A 21,209-nucleotide genomic window follows, 5' to 3' on the forward strand; every position below is an offset into this window, starting at 1 on the left:
GTTTTGTAGTCAGTTAAATGAAAAACCCTTACCTGAAGGCTGGGAAATGAGATTCACAGTGGATGGAATTCCATATTTTGTAGACCACAATAAAAGAACAACCACCTATATAGATCCCCGCACAGGAAAATCTGCTCTGTAAGTATTCTAAACATTGTAGATTGAAAATAAAACTAATTTCTCTTTTTTTTGGGGGGTTGGGTATTGGCTAATTGAACCCAGGGGTGCTTTACCACTGAGCTACATCCCCCTGCCCTTTTTATTTTTTATTTCAAGACAGGGTCTTGCTAAATTGCCATCTTCCTGCCTTGCCTTTTGAGTCACTGGGCTTTCAGGCATGTGCCACTGTGCCCGGTGATTAATTTATCAGATTTTGACCTAAAGATCTGAATTAGCGAGAAATGGAAGTCTTATTATTTTTTTTACCGTGTGTGTGTGTGTGTGTGTGTGTGTGTTAATGAGCATTAAATCTATTACTGAGTTACAACCCCAGCCCTTTTTATTTTCTCTATTTTGAGATAATGTTTCACTAAATTTGCTTAAGCATGCCTCGAATGTGAGATCCTCCTCCCTTAGCCTCCTGTTTAGGTGGGATTACAGGCATGCGCCACCACACCTCCTCTTCTTACTATTTCTTGAGTTGGCTTGCTAGTAGATTTTTGTGTACTGTCCTTTGCCCATTTTGTTCTTTGCTAATTTTCTAATCAAGTCATTGGGGTCTTTTGGTTGCATTTTAGTTCTCTATTTATAATCTTGCATTGATTGATGATGAGGATACATTAGGAGAAATAAATCATCATGGGAACAGCAGAGTGTAGTTAAGACACATGCCTTCTATGAATCTAGGCTGTATGGTATACACACCCTACCTAGATGATGTAGCCTATTGCTTCTGGGGCCATGGTGAACAGATTACCAGATTAAATAAAGTGCAGGAGAAATGATGAAAATCAAGAGACACCATAAGCACAAGCTATATGAGGCTGCTGCCAGCGTAACATGGCATACTATTTTACAGTAAACTCTTCATTTTTGTATAACTAGGAGTACAATGTAAAATAATGATTGAAAACATATTATACTGTTTGGGTTATACATAAAACCGTAACATAGTTTTTATTATTATTATTATCAAGTATCCTGCATTATGCATCATTTAATGTGCTATATTTTTCTATGACTGGCAGTAAGTTTGTTTAAACCAGCACCATCTCAGACATGTGAGTAATATGTTGTGCTCTGATATTAAAGATGGCTGAGACATCATTAGGAAATAAGAATTTTTCAGCTCCATTATGCTCTTAATGAGACCATTATCTTAAATGTGGTCTGTCATTGACTAAAACATCATTATACCATGTGTGAATGTATTCTGAATATTGATTACTTATTAGATCTATGAATTAAAAGTATTTCTTCCGTTTTTACTTTGCATAGTACTCTTTGATGCACAAAAGCTTGAAAATTTAATGAAGTTCAATTCGTCTATCTTTTCTTTTGTTGCCTATGCCTTTGGTGTCATACCCAAGAAATCATCGCCAAATCAAATGTTGCGAAGTTTTTTTCCTAGGTTTTCCTCTGAGAGTTTTATACTTAAAGCTTGTACATTTAGGTTTTTGATTCATTTTTAGTTAATTTTCATATATGGTATTGTATAAGGGTACAGTCTCAGTTTTTTGCATGTGAATATCCCAGTTTTCCTAGCACCATTTGTTGAAAAGACTTGTTCTTTTGTTACTTAGCCTTGGTATCTGTATTAGTCAGCTTTCCATCACTATAATGAAATACCTGACATAAGCTACTTAGTACGCAGGTTTATTTCATTCAATTTTGACCAAAGTCTGAACAAGCTCAATGAGAATTGCTGCTTTCCTGTATCACCTCATGGCAGATAGTAGCATATCATGGTGGAAGAATATTTAGGAGTAAATGGTCATTTCTTGAACTGGAGTAGAAAGGGAGTACAATCTGGATCCCACAGTCTCCCTTGAGAGCACACCCCTGATGATCTAAGGATCTTCTAGTAGGCCTCACTTCTTGAAGATCAGAGTACCTCTTAATACCATCACCCTGAGGATATTCAACATCCAAACCATAGAAGCAGTCTTGTCAAAAATTATGCAGTATGTTGGTGAGGGTTTCTTTTTGAACTCTCCATATTCCATTCCATTGGTTTAAATGTCTGTCTTTATATCAGTGCAACCTGTTTTGTTTACTTTAGCTTTGTAGTTGTTTCAACATTAGGAAGTATAAGTCTCTAGCTTTGTTCTTCCTTTTCAAAATTGTGTTGGCTATTTGGGATTCCTTGAGATTATGTAGAAATTTTAGGACTTTTTTGGTCCTATTTCTACAAAGGTGTTCTTTTATTTGGACAGGAATTACATTGAATCTGTAGATCTCTTTGGTAGTATGGATATTTTAACAATACTAATTCTTCTAATACATGAAATGTGGATATCAGTCCATTTACTTGTTTTTTTTTTTTATTTCTTTCAACAGTGTTTTGTAGTTTTTGATAGACAAGTCTTTTACCCTTCATTTCATTCCTAAGGATTTTATTTTTGCTGCTATTATAAAAGGAATTATTTTCTTAATCTGTATTGACTTTATATTCTACTACTTTGCTGAATTTGCTTATCCTAACAGCTTTTTTATGTGGAATCTTCAAAGTATTTCCTGCACAAAAGATCAAATCAAGATACAGGCACAATGGTGCACACCTGTAATCCCAATGATTCATGAGGCTGAGGAACAAGGATCGCCAAGTTCAAGATTGTCGTGGCAACTTAGTGAGACCCAGTCTCAAAATAAAATGAAATATAAAAAGGGCTAGGGATATATAGCTCTATGGTAGAACACTCCTGGGTTCAATCCCCAGTATCAAGAAAAAGAAGATAAAAGGGCTGGGGATATAGCTTAGTTGGTAGAGTTCTTGCCATGAAAGCACAAGACCCTGGGTTCAATCCCCAGCACTGGGAAAAAAAAAAAAAAAAAAAGAAAAAGTCATATCATCTACAAACAGATCATTTTACTACTTCTGTCTTTTGGATGCCTTTGATTTCTTTTTTTTTCTTTTTTTTTTTTTTTTCTTTTCTTTGCCTAATTATTTTGGCTGTAACTAAAATAATGTTGACCAGAAGTGATGAAATTAGGCATCCCTGTATTATTTCTAATCTTAATGGAAGAACTTTCATTCTTTAATGATTGAATGTGATGTTCCTTGTGAGATTTTCATATTATGTTGAGATAGTTTCCCTCTATTCCTCATTTGTTGAGTATTTTTTATCATGAAAATGGTATTGAATTTTGTTTAATGCTTTTTCTGCATCAATTGAGATGATCATGTGGATTTTACCCTCTTCATTCTGCTAAGGTGGTATATTACATTAATTTTTTTATGTATTGAACTGTCCTTGCATTCCAAGAATAAATCCTACTTCATCAACTTCAAAAGGATTAAAAGCGGGGCTGGGACCATAGCTCAATGACAGAATGCTTGCCTAGCACATGTGAGGCACTGGGTTGGATTCTTAACACCACATAAAAATAAACAAATAAAATAAAGGCATACTGTCCATCTACAACTACAAAAAAAAATTTGTAAAGGATCAAAATACTAAACCTTTTGATATTTTGCCAAAAATTTTTTGCTAATATTTTCTTGAGGATTTCTGCATCTATATTGATAAGGGTTATTTGTTTATAGTTTTCTATAGTGTTTGTGACTTATCAAGGCAATTCTGGTCCCCCCATTATCATTTAATTTTATACTTATTCATATTAAAAACTTTCATGTTTAAAGCAGAAACTGAGAAATTAGACCAATTTATGATTAATGAAATTGCAGAGGTATTTTATATGGAAATAAATAAATAGATATTGTTGTTATCATTAGTTTTAGTTACAATTAAGATTGGGTGCATATAACAGGAAAATGCAAAACAGTAGTGGCTTATATAAGGTAGAAGTGTATTTATCTTCATCTTTTTATTTATTTTCATATGTATGTATATATAGACACATAGATAATCAATAGTAATAAACTGAAATATTTAAATAACCCTAAAGAGTACAGAAAAGGGCAAACAGAGGAACAATACAAAAAAAAAAAAAACCACCCAGAAAACAATGAAATGATAGACCTAAACCTAAGCATATCAATAATTGCATGAAATGTAAATGATGGTCTCAGTCAGAAGTTAGTCAATTTTTTATTTTCCTTTTTTCCCCCAAATTTTAATTGGTACATTATAGTTGTACATAATGATGGGATTTATTGTACATGTACATAATATAACAATATAATTTGCCTAATATCACTACTCAGCACTTTCCCCCTTCCTTCCTGCCTCCCACTCCTAGATCCCTTTCCTCTGCTGATCTCACTTTTATTTTCATGAAATCTATCCCCACCTTTCTTTTCCTTTTTTTCTCTAGCTTCCACATAGGAGGGAAAACATACAATCGTTCAAATAACCCAACACCTTCTGAGTTTTACTCATTTTGTTTAACATAATGGTCTCTAGTTTCATCCATTTTCCTGCAAATGAGATAATTTCATTTTTCTCTATGATTGAATAAAATTCCATTGTGTATATATGCCACATTTTCTTTATCCATTCATCCATTGATGGCCACTTAGGCTGGTTCCATAGTTTAGTTATTGTGAATTGTGATGCTTCTCTCCATCTTTAAAAATAGTCCAGGCTAGGGTATAGCTTGTAGGGTACTTGCCTAGCACACATGAGACCCTGGATTTAATCCCCAGCACTGCAAAAAAGAAAGATAATAAAAAAATGTCCAGTGAGATTTACATAGCCATGTGCGTCATGGATCAAGGGAGAAAAAAAAAAAAGTCCCAAGAGAGATTAGGAAATATTTTGTTCTGAATCCTAATAAAAGTACAACATAATCAGTCTGTGAGATTTAGTTTAGTAATCCTGAGAGGACAGTTTATTGCTTTAAAGGATTAGATCAGAAAATTAAGAAAGACATGAAATCAGTGAAGTTTTGCTTCTCCCTTAACAAGCTAGAAAGAGGAAAGTTACTAATCTCCTAGTAAGTACAAGAAAGGAAATAAAAATAACAGTGAAATGGAAATGAAACAGTAGAGAAATCAAAAGTAGAAGTTGGATCTTTGGGAAACATTAATAGTATTGACAACTGCTATTAACCTTGATAAAGGAAAAAAGAAAAAACAGATTATTAGTATTAAAGTAAAAGACCTTTATCTAGTGAAGTATCGAAATGCATAATTAAAGAATTTTCCGGGCTGAGGAGATAGCTCAGTTGGTAGAGTGCTTGCCTTGCAAGTACAAGGCCCTGGGTTCAATCCCCAGCACTGCAAAAAAAAAAAAAAGAAAAAAAAAAAGAATTTTCCATAAACAAAATTTGGGATTTTAATCCCATCAGCTCAGGAGACTAAGGCAGGAGGATCACAAGTTTCATAAGACTCAGTTTCAAAATGAAAAATAAAAAGGGCTGTAGCTCAGTGGTACAAGGCTTCTGGGTTCCATCCATAGTGGTACCAAAACACACACACACAGACAAAAAAACACTGGCCTAGACAGCTTCACTGGTAAGTTTTATCCAAAGTTTTGTTTTAATATATACAAATCAACAAAATTCACCATATTAACACATTAGAGGAGAAAAATCCTATGGTCATTTCAGGAAAAGCTTTTGACAAAATACAAAGCAAGTTTATGATAAACTCCCAGCTACCTGGAAAAGTTCTTACCCACAAAAAGGCATTTACAAAAAACCACAGTCAACATCACACTTAATGATGAAATACTCCAAAAGATCAAGAATAAGACAAGGATGTTTACTTGTCACTACTTTCATTCAACATTGTTTTGATAGCTATAGCCATTGCAATGAGATAAGAACAAGAAATAAAAAATTCGAAAGGAAAAAGTAAAACTATCTTTTTTTTCCTCACACGCAGATAACTTATATGTAGGAAATGCTAAGGAATCTAGAATATATTAGAACTAGTAAGTGAATTTAGCAGTGTCATCGGATACAAAGTCAATATACAAAATTAATTTTATTTGTATACTGAAATACATTCAGCATTTAGAAAGTGAAATTAAAAGTAGGCTAGGGAGAGTACCAGGTGGTATGAAGTCCAGGGCTAACTGGGAAGCCCCATGGCATCATTACTGATCTAGGTTTCTTTCTTCCTGTCCTACCACCCAGAGCCTGGTCTCCATCTTCAGTATCACCTCATGGTCTGGGACAGATAACTATTATGAAACTTCATCTATCAAAATCATACTCCCACATATGGAAGAAGGGCAAATTGGAATGGGAAAAAACAAAAACAAAAATTTCCCTTTCCAACTCTTTCTGCTCTAAAAGTCTCTTATGACACTTCCATTTAGAGTTTATTAGCCAGACCTAAAGTGATATGAAGGCACTGAGAACATAGCCTTTATCATAGATAACAGTCTTGCTAACATGACTGTCAAGAGTTTTATTTAAGGAAAAATCATAGATAACATTCTCAGAATCCCCTTTAGCCCTATTAGGCTTGGCTTCATATAAAAAAAAAATCCACAACAATAGCTTCGACAGGATCAAAATTTCTATCTTGTCCTAAAAATTTAACCTGGGTAACATTCAACAACAAAATTTGTGTTAGGAATGTGCTGTTCTGGGTATTTCTGGGTATTTTACCACTTAATAATGAAATAAGTGGGTGTTTGCTTTCTTTTAGCATTCTTTTACAAGCAGCAATATACGCCATTTAACCCTTGTTCTTCTTCAGAGACAATGGACCCCAAATAGCCTATGTTCGGGACTTCAAGGCAAAGGTTCAATATTTCCGGTTCTGGTGTCAGGTTAGTATGGGATTGTATCTCTATACTCCCTTTAGTTTTTTAATTTACTTACGTTACATAGTGATTTTGAAAATAATTAACTCATGGAAAAACAGGTAAAATGGGAAACATTAGGACCTCCTTCCTCTATTTTTAAGACAAAGAAATATACTGAAGGATTTGGTAATTTGTGGCTTTTGTTGGCCAGAAGATTAAGCTTGAAATCATTTGAATAAAAAAAAAAAATCATTAGAGTGTTTTTCTAAACATGATCAACTGCATCTAATGTCTAAATTACTTGAATTAATGATTTTCTATGGGTTCTAAGTAACATTAATACATTAGTCAGTATTATTATATTAAATGTTTCTAAACTTCAAACTCCTATAATTAACTGGAAAACAAGAAAAATCAGTTCACTTTTTGAAAATAAAATTAAGATTTATTTGAGTCATTAAAGTAAGCATTGTATGTAAGAGATTTTTTTCCTTTATCAAATAATATGTAATCAGCATGAATACTCATAATAAACACATTGGTAAACACTACTGAATATAAATTAATATTTTTTTTGTTTCTATAAACATGTAAAACTTTCCCCCTTTGTTTTTTTGGTAGGCAATTTTAATAGAGTTGACTTAAATAATTCTTATATTTCAGCAATTGGCCATGCCACAGCACATAAAGATTACAGTAACAAGAAAAACATTGTTTGAGGATTCCTTTCAACAGGTACTGTCTTGTTTATTCAATAGTTTGTGGCCCTGGCTGCTAGGCCAGAACTACTTTTTGGTGCTGATGGTTTAATCTGAACAATTTTGAACTTGAGTTTGGAGTTCTTGGATTTTTAAATTTAATCTCATTACAAACTACCTTAGTACTTATCATTTAGGAACGTCTACAGAGTTTTTTGTGTGTGTGTACCTTTGTGTTTTGTGCTTTCCAATGTCAGAGTAACATAAAGTGATTAGTGAGTTTCTGGTTTCCATTTCTATGCCGTTAGGTGTTTGAAGTAGGTATAAAAATAGGAAAATAGGCTATCTCTTGAAATATTCATATGAACATCATGGGATGGGAAAGGAGATAGGAAGACTTAATTTTTACACTCTGAATTACTTGGATTTTTATTATAAACATGTTACTCTTGCGATTTAAAATTGTTTAGATGTAGGAAAAAAATAATTGGTCATTGGTGACAGTATCTGATAAAGGATGTATTAGATTTCCAAAGTAGCCAACAAATTTTTTCACTTGCCCCCAGAACCTGAAATAATTTACCATTTACCTGTATCTTACAGATATTACTAACAACCAACCATAACTAAATGTTAAGTGACTGCGTTATACAAAAGATTTAAAATGGCCAATGGGGGAAAATGTGTTAAAGTGAAAACATCTGGCTAGTCCATGTTTTATGGCCAAATGTGGAAGTGATTTTTTTCAAGCATCTGTGATATTATATTAGCACAACTCAAGAAGTAACTGAATGCAAAGGGGGGATTGAGATAATTAGCAGTAGCTGGCTGCTTGCTTTTAGAAACACTTGTGTTCATTTTCTAATGGAACCTCATTTTAACATTAAAGGGGAAAGCCAGTTGGCATCCTGATATGTAAGAGCAGACAACTTTTTAGCAGGACTTGGAACTCAGTGAGACCATTTAGAGAATTTTGGTCATACCCTTGATCTGATGTAAGACTCCAAGATCATTCTGTACCTCAGTCCTTGCCCATTTCAAATTTTCATATTCATAATCACTCTTTTGTCACTCAGTAGTCAGTCTCCATTGGGTCCATTTCTTGGAACATAACTTGGAACATGGCTAGTGTTGAAAAACTGTGAAACATGCTGGGTGTGGTGGTATAAGCTGAGGAAGGAGGATTGCAAATATGAGGCCAGCCTTAGCAACTTAGGGAGACCCTATCCCAGAATAAAATGAAAAGGGCTGGGGCTCAATGATAGAGGACTGCTGGATTCAATCCCCAAAATGACCAAAAAAAAAAGAAAGAAAGAAAGAAGTCAGTAGTAGCATTATTTAACAAAAAATTAAATAGCTGGGTGAGGTGGTGCATGCCTGTAATCCCAGCAGCTTGGGAGGCTAACACAGAAGGATTGTGAGTTCAAAGATATTGTTACCAACTTAGCAAGAGCCTGTCTCAAAATATTTTTAAAAGTGGGGGTGTGGAGCCTGGGGATGTTGCTCAGTAGTTATGCACCCCTGGGTTTAATCCCTAATACCAAAAGTAAAAAGGCGGGGGGGGGGGGGGGGAGAAAATTAAATGTATATAAAGTATACAAACATACAGATATGTATAATATATAAAATGTTAAGGAATGGTAATGTGTTTTCTATATGTGTGGTGTTAACTAAACCACAAACAGCATTCTGTGTCCTGGGGGATTTGAGTTACCAGTAATGAAGAAGTGTCAAACTTGGAAGTGGTAGAATGGTGTTTCCACAACTGCTTTTACCAACTTTCTTATTTTATTGTTTTGTAGATAATGAGCTTCAGTCCACAAGATCTGCGAAGACGTTTGTGGGTGATTTTTCCAGGAGAAGAAGGTTTAGATTATGGAGGTGTAGCAAGGTAGTGATAATATGAATACTCAGAACTTAGTTCCTTTCTTCCAAAGGTATCATTGCACTTTGCTTGCAAGTATTATTTTCTCAATCTTATATTTCAGGAAAATGAAATATAACATTATTGTAGCTTTATTATGCTGCAGCTACTGAATTTCAACAAACATTAATTCAGCACTTTCTAAGGTACTGCTGGTTGAATTCACCTACATCATTCATTTAGCCCTCAGAACAACCCTGTGAGACAGAATTTTACAGATGATATAAGTTTAGAGATTCATCTAAGTCACATAATAGGTTGTAAAGCCTAGATACAAGGTTTGCATCATCAAACTGTAACCTTTTTTCAGTCAACCACCTCAGGTCTGTTTCACAGAGCACACAAGGCCCTATAGCAATTGTGTCCTTTTCCCCTCTACATAGTACTGATACAAATAATACTCAGTTCCCAACTGAGATTAATAATCTGTCATGAGAATCCAGAGCCTATATAATATAGGAGTTAAAATCTTTATTCTTCTTTCTTCATATTGGAGCTATTAATCAAGCCTTAGAAGATACCTCCAGAAAAACATTGTGTTTCTGAGCAGGGCATGTGATTTAGTGTTTCTGAGCCTAGCATGCTTGAGGCACTGGGTTAGATCCCCAGTATAGCAGAAAAAGAACAGGGCTTGGTGGCTCACACCTATAATCCCAGCAATTCTAGAGGCTGAGGCAGGAGAATTACAGGTTCAAGGCCAACCTCAGCAATTTAATGAGATCATTTCTCAAAAGAAAAAAGAAAAAGAACTGGAAATGTAGTTTAGTGGTAAAGTGCCACTGAGTTCAATCTCCAGTACCAAAAAAAGAAGGAAGGAAGGAAGGAAAGAAAGAAATCACTTTGCTTATTCTATAACAATATGTCATACCAGGGTAAAAATTTTACACAGCAGTGGCAATGTGGAAAAGCAAGGGCTTTGGAGTTGGGAGTGGTTTAAATCTTTTTTCTTCACTCAATAGTGTGACCTTGGGCAAATATCTTCATCTATAAAGTAATAATAATGCCTGTCTTTCTTAGATTATTATGAAGAATAAAAATACTTTTATTAGTGACCTAATTCAGAGCCTGAGTCTTTGTGTACTCACTAACTGATGGCTGCAATTTAATGATTCTTTATATCGTGTCATAAAATTCTTTCAAAATATATGAAATAATAAAAATAAATGAGTAGAAACATTTAATTTTGTACAAGTTAAAGATAATTCAGAAGGAGGCCAATTATTTAGTCCTATTTAGAAAAGCACTAGCAATATTAAAAGCAGGAAAAAAGGTCTACGATACAAACTGATACTACAGTGTTTTGTTCCATATCTGTTCTACTAAACCCATACATGTTACGTAGTTAATAACCATAATCTCATATTAATATGGGTAGATATTTTCAGAGCACTTGAATTAGTGCTTCTATTAGCATTTTCTCGGTTTTTAAGAGGCCAGAATTACTTGGTTTATTGCCTCAATGAAATTGGAGAATTTTTCATATTCATCCTAGATGTAGGTAATGGCAGCGTTTTTGAGGATCACCATGGGACTTAACAATATGTGGGATATTAGATGCATTTCAGCCACTCTAATAACCTGAGTCAATAGTGAATTTTAAACTTGTCTATGTATGGTATTTCATCAATTCCAAGACTAATATTTTCACATTTTAATAGAGCTAAAATTGGACTGTGTATTATAATTATAATTGGAAAAAATGTTAGTGGTTCATCAAATAAAGGTACCTTTAAAGTCAATAATGTCTTAGATTTTTTGAAATACAATAGTAAGCAATGTATAAATATCAATGCAACATAAAATAGATGTGAGTTTGAGCAGAAGCAATGAAAATCAACAGATTAGACAACTATTACTACTTAAGGAGTATAGATTCCTGAGAACTTTGTAGCACTGATCTTTGATTTTTTGGCATTGTTACAAGATTTTTCATCCTAAGTTTTCTTTTGATTCCAGAGAATGGTTCTTTCTTTTGTCACATGAAGTTTTGAACCCAATGTATTGCCTGTTTGAATATGCAGGGAAGGATAACTACTGCCTGCAGATAAACCCTGCTTCTTACATCAATCCAGATCACCTGAAATACTTTCGTTTCATTGGCAGGTTTATTGCCATGGTAAGTGCAGGTGGAGAACTGTGTTTACTTTGTTAAATCAGCAATACTAAATTTTCTTATATATGCCATAAAAGATCATATGACAGGAGTTGTTATGAATAAAGAATTCACCTAATGTTTTGAAATAAAATTACTTTAATATATTTAAGTGTTATTTCCTTTTTTATAGGCTCTGTTCCATGGGAAATTCATAGACACAGGTTTTTCTTTACCATTCTATAAACGTATCTTGAACAAACCAGTTGGACTTAAGGATTTAGAATCTATTGATCCAGAATTTTACAATTCTCTCATCTGGGTTAAGTAAGTTTCTGTATATATTTAATTTTTTAGAATATAGTCTACATGCTTTCATTATGATATTAGTAACTTACCAAATTATAGGCAGTAATTGTTTTATTGAATTTAAATGGTCTGTACATCAAACTTGTCTCTTTGTTTAGTGTAATTTCACAGGAGTACTCACAAGATCCTAGGCAGTAATAGGATGACTGAGGAGCATAACCTTCCAATTTCTTATTTTGATGTTATAGCTTAATGTTAATTATTTTAGACCAGAGGCCTCAAGTTTAAAACTTAGGAATTATGTTTGAAATCAGAGACATGACAAATAGTGCTAATTTTATTTGTACAGAGAAAACAATATTGAAGAATGTGGTTTGGAAATGTATTTCTCCGTTGATAAAGAAATTCTAGGTGAAATTAAGAGTCATGACTTGAAACCCAATGGCGGCAATATTCTTGTAACAGAAGAAAATAAAGAGGAATATATCAGGTGAGAGAGCATGCTCCTTTTGATATAGTTTAGCATTTCTGTTGATAATTTCCTACTAATAGTAATGGGCAATATTTGAAAAAAAAGAATTTCCCTTTGTACTAATCATTATTCTATGTAATTAGTTATTTCTCACTTATAGTTTCAGCCCAAAAGTAGGAGTTTCAAGGGTAGAAATGCTAGATCATTTCTTTTAAATTCCAATTCTGTAACTACTATGCTAAATATCATGTCATTGCTAAAAAAATCTCAAATTTCTATGCAGTTATTTTCATGGGGAATATTGAAAGATTGGGCAAAATTTATAGGAAAACAATGGTTTATGTTATTTTAATGCTTTGCATTGGTTCATACTTGTAGTCTCAAGAATTATTAGTTCATTCATGTCTTCTCAACACCGATTCTGTCTAAATCAGGGTTAAATTGAGTGTATCTGCTACTTCTTAAGTTTTAGTTTCTATGTCTCTTACCTGATTTTCCCTTCATAATTAGAAGTATACAGTTGTACGCATCACCAGATACTACGAACAATCATTATTTGTCGGTAAATAATCTATCCTTTCAAAAATTTAGTTTGAACTAGATGCATGGGTGTATGCCTGAATCCCTGCTACTCAGGAGGCTGAGAGGATTATGAATTCAAGGCCAGCCTGGGCAATTTAGTGAGACCCTGTCTCAAAATAAAATAAAAAGGACTGAGGATGTAGCTCAGTAGTAAAGGGCCCCTGTATTAAATCTTTTGTCTCACAAAAAAAAAAAAAAATAGTTTTTGTTTTTTAAGAGGTATAATTTTAGAGTAAAATGCACAGATCTTAAGTATATAAGTTGATATTTTGACACATTTGTATATCAGCCCAAATGTGGAAACTTTAAGGGTATTAGTAATGATAAATCACTTTGTTTTTCTCTCTCTTTTTTTTTTGTACCAGAGATTGAGCCCTGGGGCGCTTAACCACTGAGCCATATCCCCAGCCCTTTTTCTATTTTATTTTTTTAATTTTACTTTAACTTTTTAAAATTTGTTCTAATTAGTTATACATGACAACAGAATGCATTTCAACTCATAGTACACAAATGGTCCATTTTATTTTGAAACAGGGTCTTTATAAGTTACTTAGAGTCTCAATAGGTTGCTGAAGCTGTTTGAACTTGTGATCCTTCTGCCTCAGCCTCCCTAGACACTGGAATTATAGGCATGCACTACTGTGCCGGGCAGCTAAATCACTCTTAAATCAGTTTTGTAAACATTATTCCATATATCATCATGGCCATATGAAGATAACCCAAATCAAATTTCTTTCCTTCTTATGTCCATCTACCCCTTTACCCCAATAAAGGGACAATACCATATACCTTTCCCTTCTGGCCAAGAGGCAACTAGTTCAGTTTAGTTCTATTTCTGTATTTGATCTTGAACTTCCTAAAATGGAATCATTTCATGTACTTTTTTGTATCTGTTTCTTTCTTTTATTCAGCATTTATGAAATATAACAGTTTTGTTTTTTGTTTTTGTTTTTGTTTTTGCTTGTTTGTTTGTTTGTTTTGGCACAGGGAATTAAACTCAGGCACTTGACCACAAGCCACATCCCCAGCCCTATTTTGTATTTTATTTAGAGACAGTCTCACTGAGTTGCTTAGTGCCTCACTTTTTCTGAGGCTGTCTTTGAACTTGCAGTCCACCTGCCTCAGCCTCCCTAGCCACTGGGATTATAGGCATGTGACCCCACGCCCAGCTTAACCATGTTTTATATATCAGTATGTTATTCCTTTTTATTGCTGAGACATGTTCCATGCTGTGTATACATCACAATTTGTATATCCATTCTCTTCTTGACATTTCAGTTGTTATCCTTTTTGGGGTTATTATGAGTAAAGCTGCTTTGAACATTTTTATTGAGCCTTTTTTGTGGACCGTGTTTGTATTTCTCTTAGGTAAATACCCAGGAGTGAAACTGTTGGGTCTTAGGGTGGGTGCTGAACTTTATTAGAAACTTGGTGCCAAACAATTCTAAAAGTGGTCCTACCATTTTATAGGTCTACTAGCAATGCTTGCATTCACACTCTTGCCAACCGAGTGTTATCTGTAGTATCTCCTTATAGTTTTAATTTCCATTTCTTCCTTCACTTATGGTATCAAGTACCTTTTTGTACATGTTGATTATTTGTAGCTCTTTTGCCCATTTTATAATGGACATTTTATAATTAGGATGTCTTTCATGTTTTCAGGAGTTTTTTACATATTCTGGATCATTGATTTTAGACATCTCTGTTTTCTAATATGAGCATTTAAAACAATTTCCATCTAAGTACTACATTAGCTATGTCCCATGATTGTGATAGCTTTCATTATCATTTAAAAATATTTTCTAATGTTCATTGTGGTTTCTTCTTTGATCCATAGTTATTTAGAAGTATATTGTTTAATTTCCAAAGTCTGGGGATTCTTTCCAACTACTTTTGTTTTCTAGTTTAATTCCGTTGTAGTCAGAGAAGTTTCTAAATTATTTCAGTTGTTTTAAATGTTTTGAAACCTGTGTTATAACCCAGTATATCTGGTACACTTGAAAAGAAATATTATGTACTGCCACTGTTAGGTTAAAATTCTATAAATGTCAATTAGGGTCAGGTTAGTTGAGCTTTTCTATATCCTTATTGATGGTTTTGTTTTTGTTTTAATTTTTGGTGCTGCGGATTGAGAACAGGACCTCCCACATGTTAAGCCTGAGCTCTACCACTGAGCCATACCCTGGTCTTACTTTTTGGTTCATGTATTTTGAAGCTGTGTTATTAGTACATTCTCTGTATAGTATGCTTGCACCTATTGAGTTGGCTCTCATAAAATGTCATTATTAAATTTCTGATAATACCCCTTGGGTTAATTAATTTTTTATCACTGTGACCAAAATATCTGACAAGGATACCTTAGAGGAGATAATTTTATTCTGGTCTCAGGATTTTAGAGGTTTAGTCCACAATAGGCCAAGCCCATTGCTCTGGGCACAAGGTGAGGCAGAGCATCATAGCAGAGTACATGGTAAAGGAGTACTGTTCATGGCTGTCCAGGAAGTAGAGAGAGAAAGGAAAGGGGCAACAGGGAAGTTGAACCCTTCCAGGGCATGCCCCCCAGTGACACATTTTCAGCCATGCCCCATTTGCCTACAGTCACCAACCAGTTATTACTTTGAAACTAGGATGGAGTGATTAGATTACAGCTCTCATGATCCTATAATTTTACCTCAGATATTCCTGTATTAACACGGGATCTTTAAGGTGACACCTCATATCAAAACCATAACATCCCTTGTTCTTACGTCTACATTTTTAGTACTAATATATCCACCCCAGCTTTCCTGTGATGAATATATTTGTCTGGTATATCTTCATACAGCCTTTTACTTTATCTTTATATTTTAAATTGTTTCTCAAAGGCAGTGTATTCCTAGATCTTATTATTTTTATGGGTTTTTTTATTTTTATATTTAATGGTTAAGTTTTGCTATTTGCAAGTCTCACTTTGCTATTTGTTTCTTGTTTCCCAACCTTTGTTCCCCTTTCCTACCTTCCTTGAGTTGATAGAGCAGTTATTACTGGTTTCTAATCTCTTCTGCTGGCATTTTAGTTAAACAACTTTGTCTGACCTTTTGGTGATGACTCTAATGATTACAATAAGATGCATTTTTAACTTGTCCCTATTGACTATAATTTATATTATAGCACTTCTTCTGCAATATAAGAAGCTCATAATAGTATAATTATACTTACTTCATTCCAGTCCTTGTCCTGTTGTCATATTTATGCATATGTTATAAATCTCATAATACCTTGTAACGTTAAAGTGTTCTGCTGAATTTGGCAGACTGATACAATAGACAATAAAGACACTTTCTTTAAATAAGAGGGCATTTATTTGAGTAATAATATGGAAGTCATACAGCTCAAGAGTCCTGAGGCAGCTTTTCATCCCCTGAATATTTGTATTAAAAAAAATCATTCCCTTTTTTATTGTGATAATGGTGTGGTTATGCTTTTCTTAAAAGTTTAAGAAACTTCATGCAGAAACATACTTGAAATATTTGTTTAAAAGGAAATTACATCTAAGGTATGAGTTACGGACATAGATGATATAAGACTGGCATTGTGATAAAGCTTGGACCTGTTTACAAAGGGGTTCATTATATTCTACATTTATGTTTCAGTTTTTTTCATTATAGTAAAGTTTAAAATGCTTCAGCTGACTCAGAATTTAAAGGTAAAATCTAAACTTCCTGATAGCTTTTTTCATATTTATTTGCCAGAATGGTAGCTGAGTGGCGGTTGTCTCGAGGTGTTGAGGAACAGACACAAGCTTTCTTTGAGGGCTTTAATGAAATTCTTCCCCAGCAGTATTTGCAATACTTTGATGCAAAGGAACTAGAGGTAATGAATTTTTCTTTATTCCCTTGCAGCATTCTAGTAAATAACGCCTTCAGGTGTCTACTTTAAATTCACTTTCCCATCTTTCCAGTGGCAGTAGTATTTTTTCCGCTGGTAAGATGTTTTAAAGCATCCCCAGTAGTTTAAAAAAAAAAAAAAAAATTCCTTATTTATCCAAACATGAAATTCATTACTTTTATTAAAAAAGTGCTATATTAATACTTCCTCACACTTGAGTAGATTATTCCTTGAGTATATGTATGTATGAAACCGTACATGAAACTTGCCTTCCTGGGTCATAGATACAATTCTTGATGTATAGTTTATACCTGCTGATTAATGTTTTTATTAATATTAGTCTTTTCTTATGTCAATCATTTTTTATACACTTAACTAAAGAGACAAATGTGTCTTTTTCATCCCTACAGGTCCTTTTATGTGGAATGCAAGAGATTGATTTAAATGACTGGCAAAGACATGCAATCTACCGTCATTACACTAGGACAAGCAAACAAATCATGTGGTTTTGGCAGGTTTGTTTCTAAATTTGTTTCAATTGGTAAAGACCACATAAAATTTCTTAGAATTTACCACAGTGAGTAAAAGAACAAAATATAACCGTGTGCAGTCCCCTCAGTCCATCCTGTGCTTTAGAATACTATTATAGTAATGAGTATAGCCGAGCATGGGGGTGCACACCTATAATCCTAGGGATTTAGGCAGGAGGATTGAAATTTGAGGCCAGCATCTACCACTTACCCTGCCTCAAAATAAATAACTCAGTGGTAAAGTGCTCTAGGACTCAATAGATTTTAATAGCCACCACATCAATACTGGGGCTTGGGATTTGAACCCAGAGGTGCTGTACCACTGAGCTATATTCCTATTTTGAAACAGATTAAAGTTGCCTAGGCTAACCCTGAACTAGCAATCCTCCTGCCTCAGTCTCCTCAGTCATTGGAATTATAGGCTTGTGCCCTCTAGCTTTTTTTTTTTTTTTTTTTTTTTTTTTAAGTACTGGAGATTGAACCCAGGGCCTTGTGCATGTGAGGCAAGCACTCTACAAACTGAGCTATATCCCCAGCTCCCCTCTAGCCTTTAACACCATTCTTTAAAACTAAGTAAGCAATATATACCTTACACCTTCGCCCAGAATATAAGACAATTCCAGAAAATTAGACTCATGCATTTGATTTAAATGCTGTTTGGAATCATATAGAACTGTCAGTATGGTTTTCCTTATTCATACTTCACTAAGATAGCATGTATGAGGCACTGGGTTCGATTCTCAGCACCACATATAAAAATAAATAAATAAATAAAATGAAGCTCCATTGCCAACTAAAAAATATTTTTTAAAAAAGTCTGCTATAATAACATGTAAAGATGCTAAACATCATTGGTCATTAGGGAAGTGGAAGTCAAAATCACAATGAGATACCACTTCATACTCATTAGTATTATCAAGGGTTGGGACTAGTTTGTGAGAATCTAAGCAATTGAAACCTTTCTGCCTTGCTGGTGAGAGTAAAATAAAGCCCCAGTATGGAAAACAGTTGGCAGTTCATCAAAAAGTTAAACATCGATTAACTATGATCCAGCAATTCCACTCCAAAAGAATTGAAAGACTCAGATACTGCCATGTACAGTGTTCATAACAATATTACTCAAGATCACCAAAAGGTGAAATTAACCCGTATGCCTATCAATGGATAGATAAATAAAATGTGCTATATATGTATTATATATGTATAACGGACTATTATTAAACCCTAAAAAGGAATGAATTTTTGATTCATGCTATAACATGAATGAAGCTTAAGAATATCAGTGGGCGAATAGCTCATCCAGTAGAGCGCTCGCCCAGCGTGTGCAGGGACCCGGGTTCAAGTCCCAGCGCCCGAGAGATGAGCCGATAAGCCGAAATCCCTCCCTTGTGTCGATTTTGGGCTGGGGATATAGCTCAGTTGGTAGAGTGCTTGCCTCGCAAGCACAAGGCCCTGGGTTCAATCCCCAGTACCACAAAAGAAGAATATTATAAGTTTTGGACTGGATGTATAGCCAAATGATAGAGCATCTTGCATGCTTGGGACCCCAGGTTCAATCCCCAGCTTCATCCACACACAAAAAGAGTTCAAGAAACAACAAACAAAAACATGGATTTTAAAACAAGTGAAATAAACTAGAAACAAAAGACAAATATTATTTCACTTATATGAGGTTCCTAGGATGGGCAAATTCATAGTGACAAAATGGAACACAAGTTACCTGGGGAGTGGGGGTGGGCATTTGTGTTTATATAGTTTGAGAAAATGAAAAGGTTATGGAAATAGTGATGATGGTTACATAATACTGTGAATGTATTTAATTGTACAATTAAAATGATAAGAAATGGGATGTAGCTCAGTGGTAGAATGCTCACCTAGCATGCACAAGGCCATGGGTTCGATCCCCAGTACCAAATAATGATAATAATAACAACAACAACAATAACATGGTGAATTATATATTTATTTTTCCACAGTTTTTTTTAAGTCTATTATACATGTAAAGAAATTCATATGAGAAAGATGAACTGAGCTTCTATAACTTATAGGATTAATTAGCATTTTAAAATAGAAGTAAAATAGGACAAAAATTATTCCTTAACCAAAAGTTGACTCATGCTAGAAGTGTCCAAAAACCTAATGTTTTGAGTAAGAATTGTAGAAAATACCCAGGCACAGTGGCATACAACTGTAATCCCAGCACTTGGGAGCCTGAGGTAGGAGGACCACGAGTTCAAAGCTAGCCTCAGCAACTTATCAAGCCCCTGTCTAAAAAAATAAAAAGGACTAGGGATGTGGCTCAGTGGTTAAGCACCTCTGGCTCAATTCCTAGTATTAAAAAAAAAAAAAAATTGTAGGAAATAAAAGGCATATAATGTTACATATAGCTACATGAAAATCTAAAAAACATCAAGAAAAGGAAGTCATTGGGTTATATCTATATACTCCTGCCTTAGCCTCCCAAGTTGCTAGGATTACAGGTGTGTGCTACTGTGCCCACCTCATTTAGGATTTGAAATGATTTTTCTTTCTTGTGCAGTGAGCCAAATGTAACATGTCCTACATATCTCTTTAAATGTAATCTTAACAGTTTGTTAAGGAAATTGATAATGAGAAGAGAATGAGACTTCTGCAATTTGTTACTGGAACCTGCCGATTGCCAGTAGGAGGATTTGCGGATCTCATGGGTATGTATACCAGGTACTTCTTTACTATACAGAAGATCATTATCACACTGCTATAGATAGGTGTCTATATAATGTATTAGAAATAACAAAGACAAGTATAACCTTTTTTTTTAACTAGCCACAGTTAACGTGGATTGTGTAAACTTCTAAATCACTTTGTAGTCTTTACATACAATATCCATCTTCTGTATGTGAACCTTTTTGTTCAGTCATTTAGCAAACATCTTAGTTTCTCCAAAATGAACCAAATATTACTGGCCATATAATACTGTTTTTTTTTTAATGATGTGAGAAGATCATTATATAATAGTGAGCTATTACATCCCTATTGCCTTCTCAATAGTTTTCCATTGTGTTTGAAACTTCTTCTTTAATAGCCTGGGAGTTGTTTGAGATAGGTCATATTATAATTATTTTGTGGTTATTTAAGTAAATGTGAGCATTTCTTCAACACCAGCATTATACCACATACCCCAGAAAGCTTCACACAGTGTGATCTCTAAGACTGCTTCAGCTTATTCAGAATTAGCAGATTAAGCAGGTGATTTTAGATAAAAAGTATGGATTCAGAGTAACAAAGATGTTTTAACCATGCCGAAAGAATTTCGATATTACCTTGAAGATACTGGAAGCTATGGAAACATTTTGAAGAGAGGAAAACTTGTAGAGCTTGCATTTTAGGAAGATTTGATAATAAGATAAATAGTATGTATCAAAAGATGGGACTGGATACTGTGGCCCACGCTATAATCCCAGCTACTTGGAAGGTTGAGGCAGGAGGATCATAAATTCAAGGTCAGCCTCAGCAATTTAGTAAGATCCTGTCTCAAAATAAAAGTAAAAAAGGGTTGTGTGTAGATCAGTGGCAGAGCACCCCTGGATTAAATCCCTAGTAACACATGCACGCATGCACACACACACACAAATACACAAATGAGAGACCCTGGAGGATATGAAGCAATAATGAGAACCCAGTCTTGGGAGATGAAAATAGAAATATAAGGAAAAGAGAAATGCTAGAGAAGTTCAAAAGTAGGAACAGAGCTAGATTAGAAGATGAAGTATAAAAAGAAGAACTCAGGGAAATGGGGAAGTTGGGAAGTGTAAAGAGCATAGTTAGAAATGTTGTGGAAGGATGATGAGTGGTTTAGAATCTGCTAAGTTTAAGGTGACTACTGCCAGACAACCAAGTAGAAAATTCCAGAGGAGCATTTTTTTCAGGTG

General features: G+C 34.3%; 1 protein-coding gene across 1 annotated transcript in view; it reads left to right on the forward strand.

Annotated features, from left to right (window-relative positions):
- ITCH (itchy E3 ubiquitin protein ligase) overlaps positions 1–21,209 on the forward strand; it is a 97,939-nt gene that overhangs the window by 67,417 nt on the left and 9,313 nt on the right. Inside the window, exons 13-22 of the mRNA XM_079128171.1 lie at positions 10–138; positions 6,776–6,848; positions 7,488–7,559; positions 9,325–9,413; positions 11,403–11,562; positions 11,732–11,865; positions 12,197–12,337; positions 16,633–16,753; positions 17,179–17,283; positions 19,889–19,985. Coding sequence (XP_078984297.1) covers positions 10–138; positions 6,776–6,848; positions 7,488–7,559; positions 9,325–9,413; positions 11,403–11,562; positions 11,732–11,865; positions 12,197–12,337; positions 16,633–16,753; positions 17,179–17,283; positions 19,889–19,985 — 1,121 coding nt within the window. The remainder of the gene's footprint in view (positions 1–9; positions 139–6,775; positions 6,849–7,487; positions 7,560–9,324; positions 9,414–11,402; positions 11,563–11,731; positions 11,866–12,196; positions 12,338–16,632; positions 16,754–17,178; positions 17,284–19,888; positions 19,986–21,209) is intronic.

The sequence above is a fragment of the Sciurus vulgaris genome, assembly GCF_902686455.1.
Source record: "Sciurus vulgaris genome assembly, chromosome: 2".
NCBI classification, from domain to species: Eukaryota; Metazoa; Chordata; class Mammalia; order Rodentia; family Sciuridae; genus Sciurus; species Sciurus vulgaris.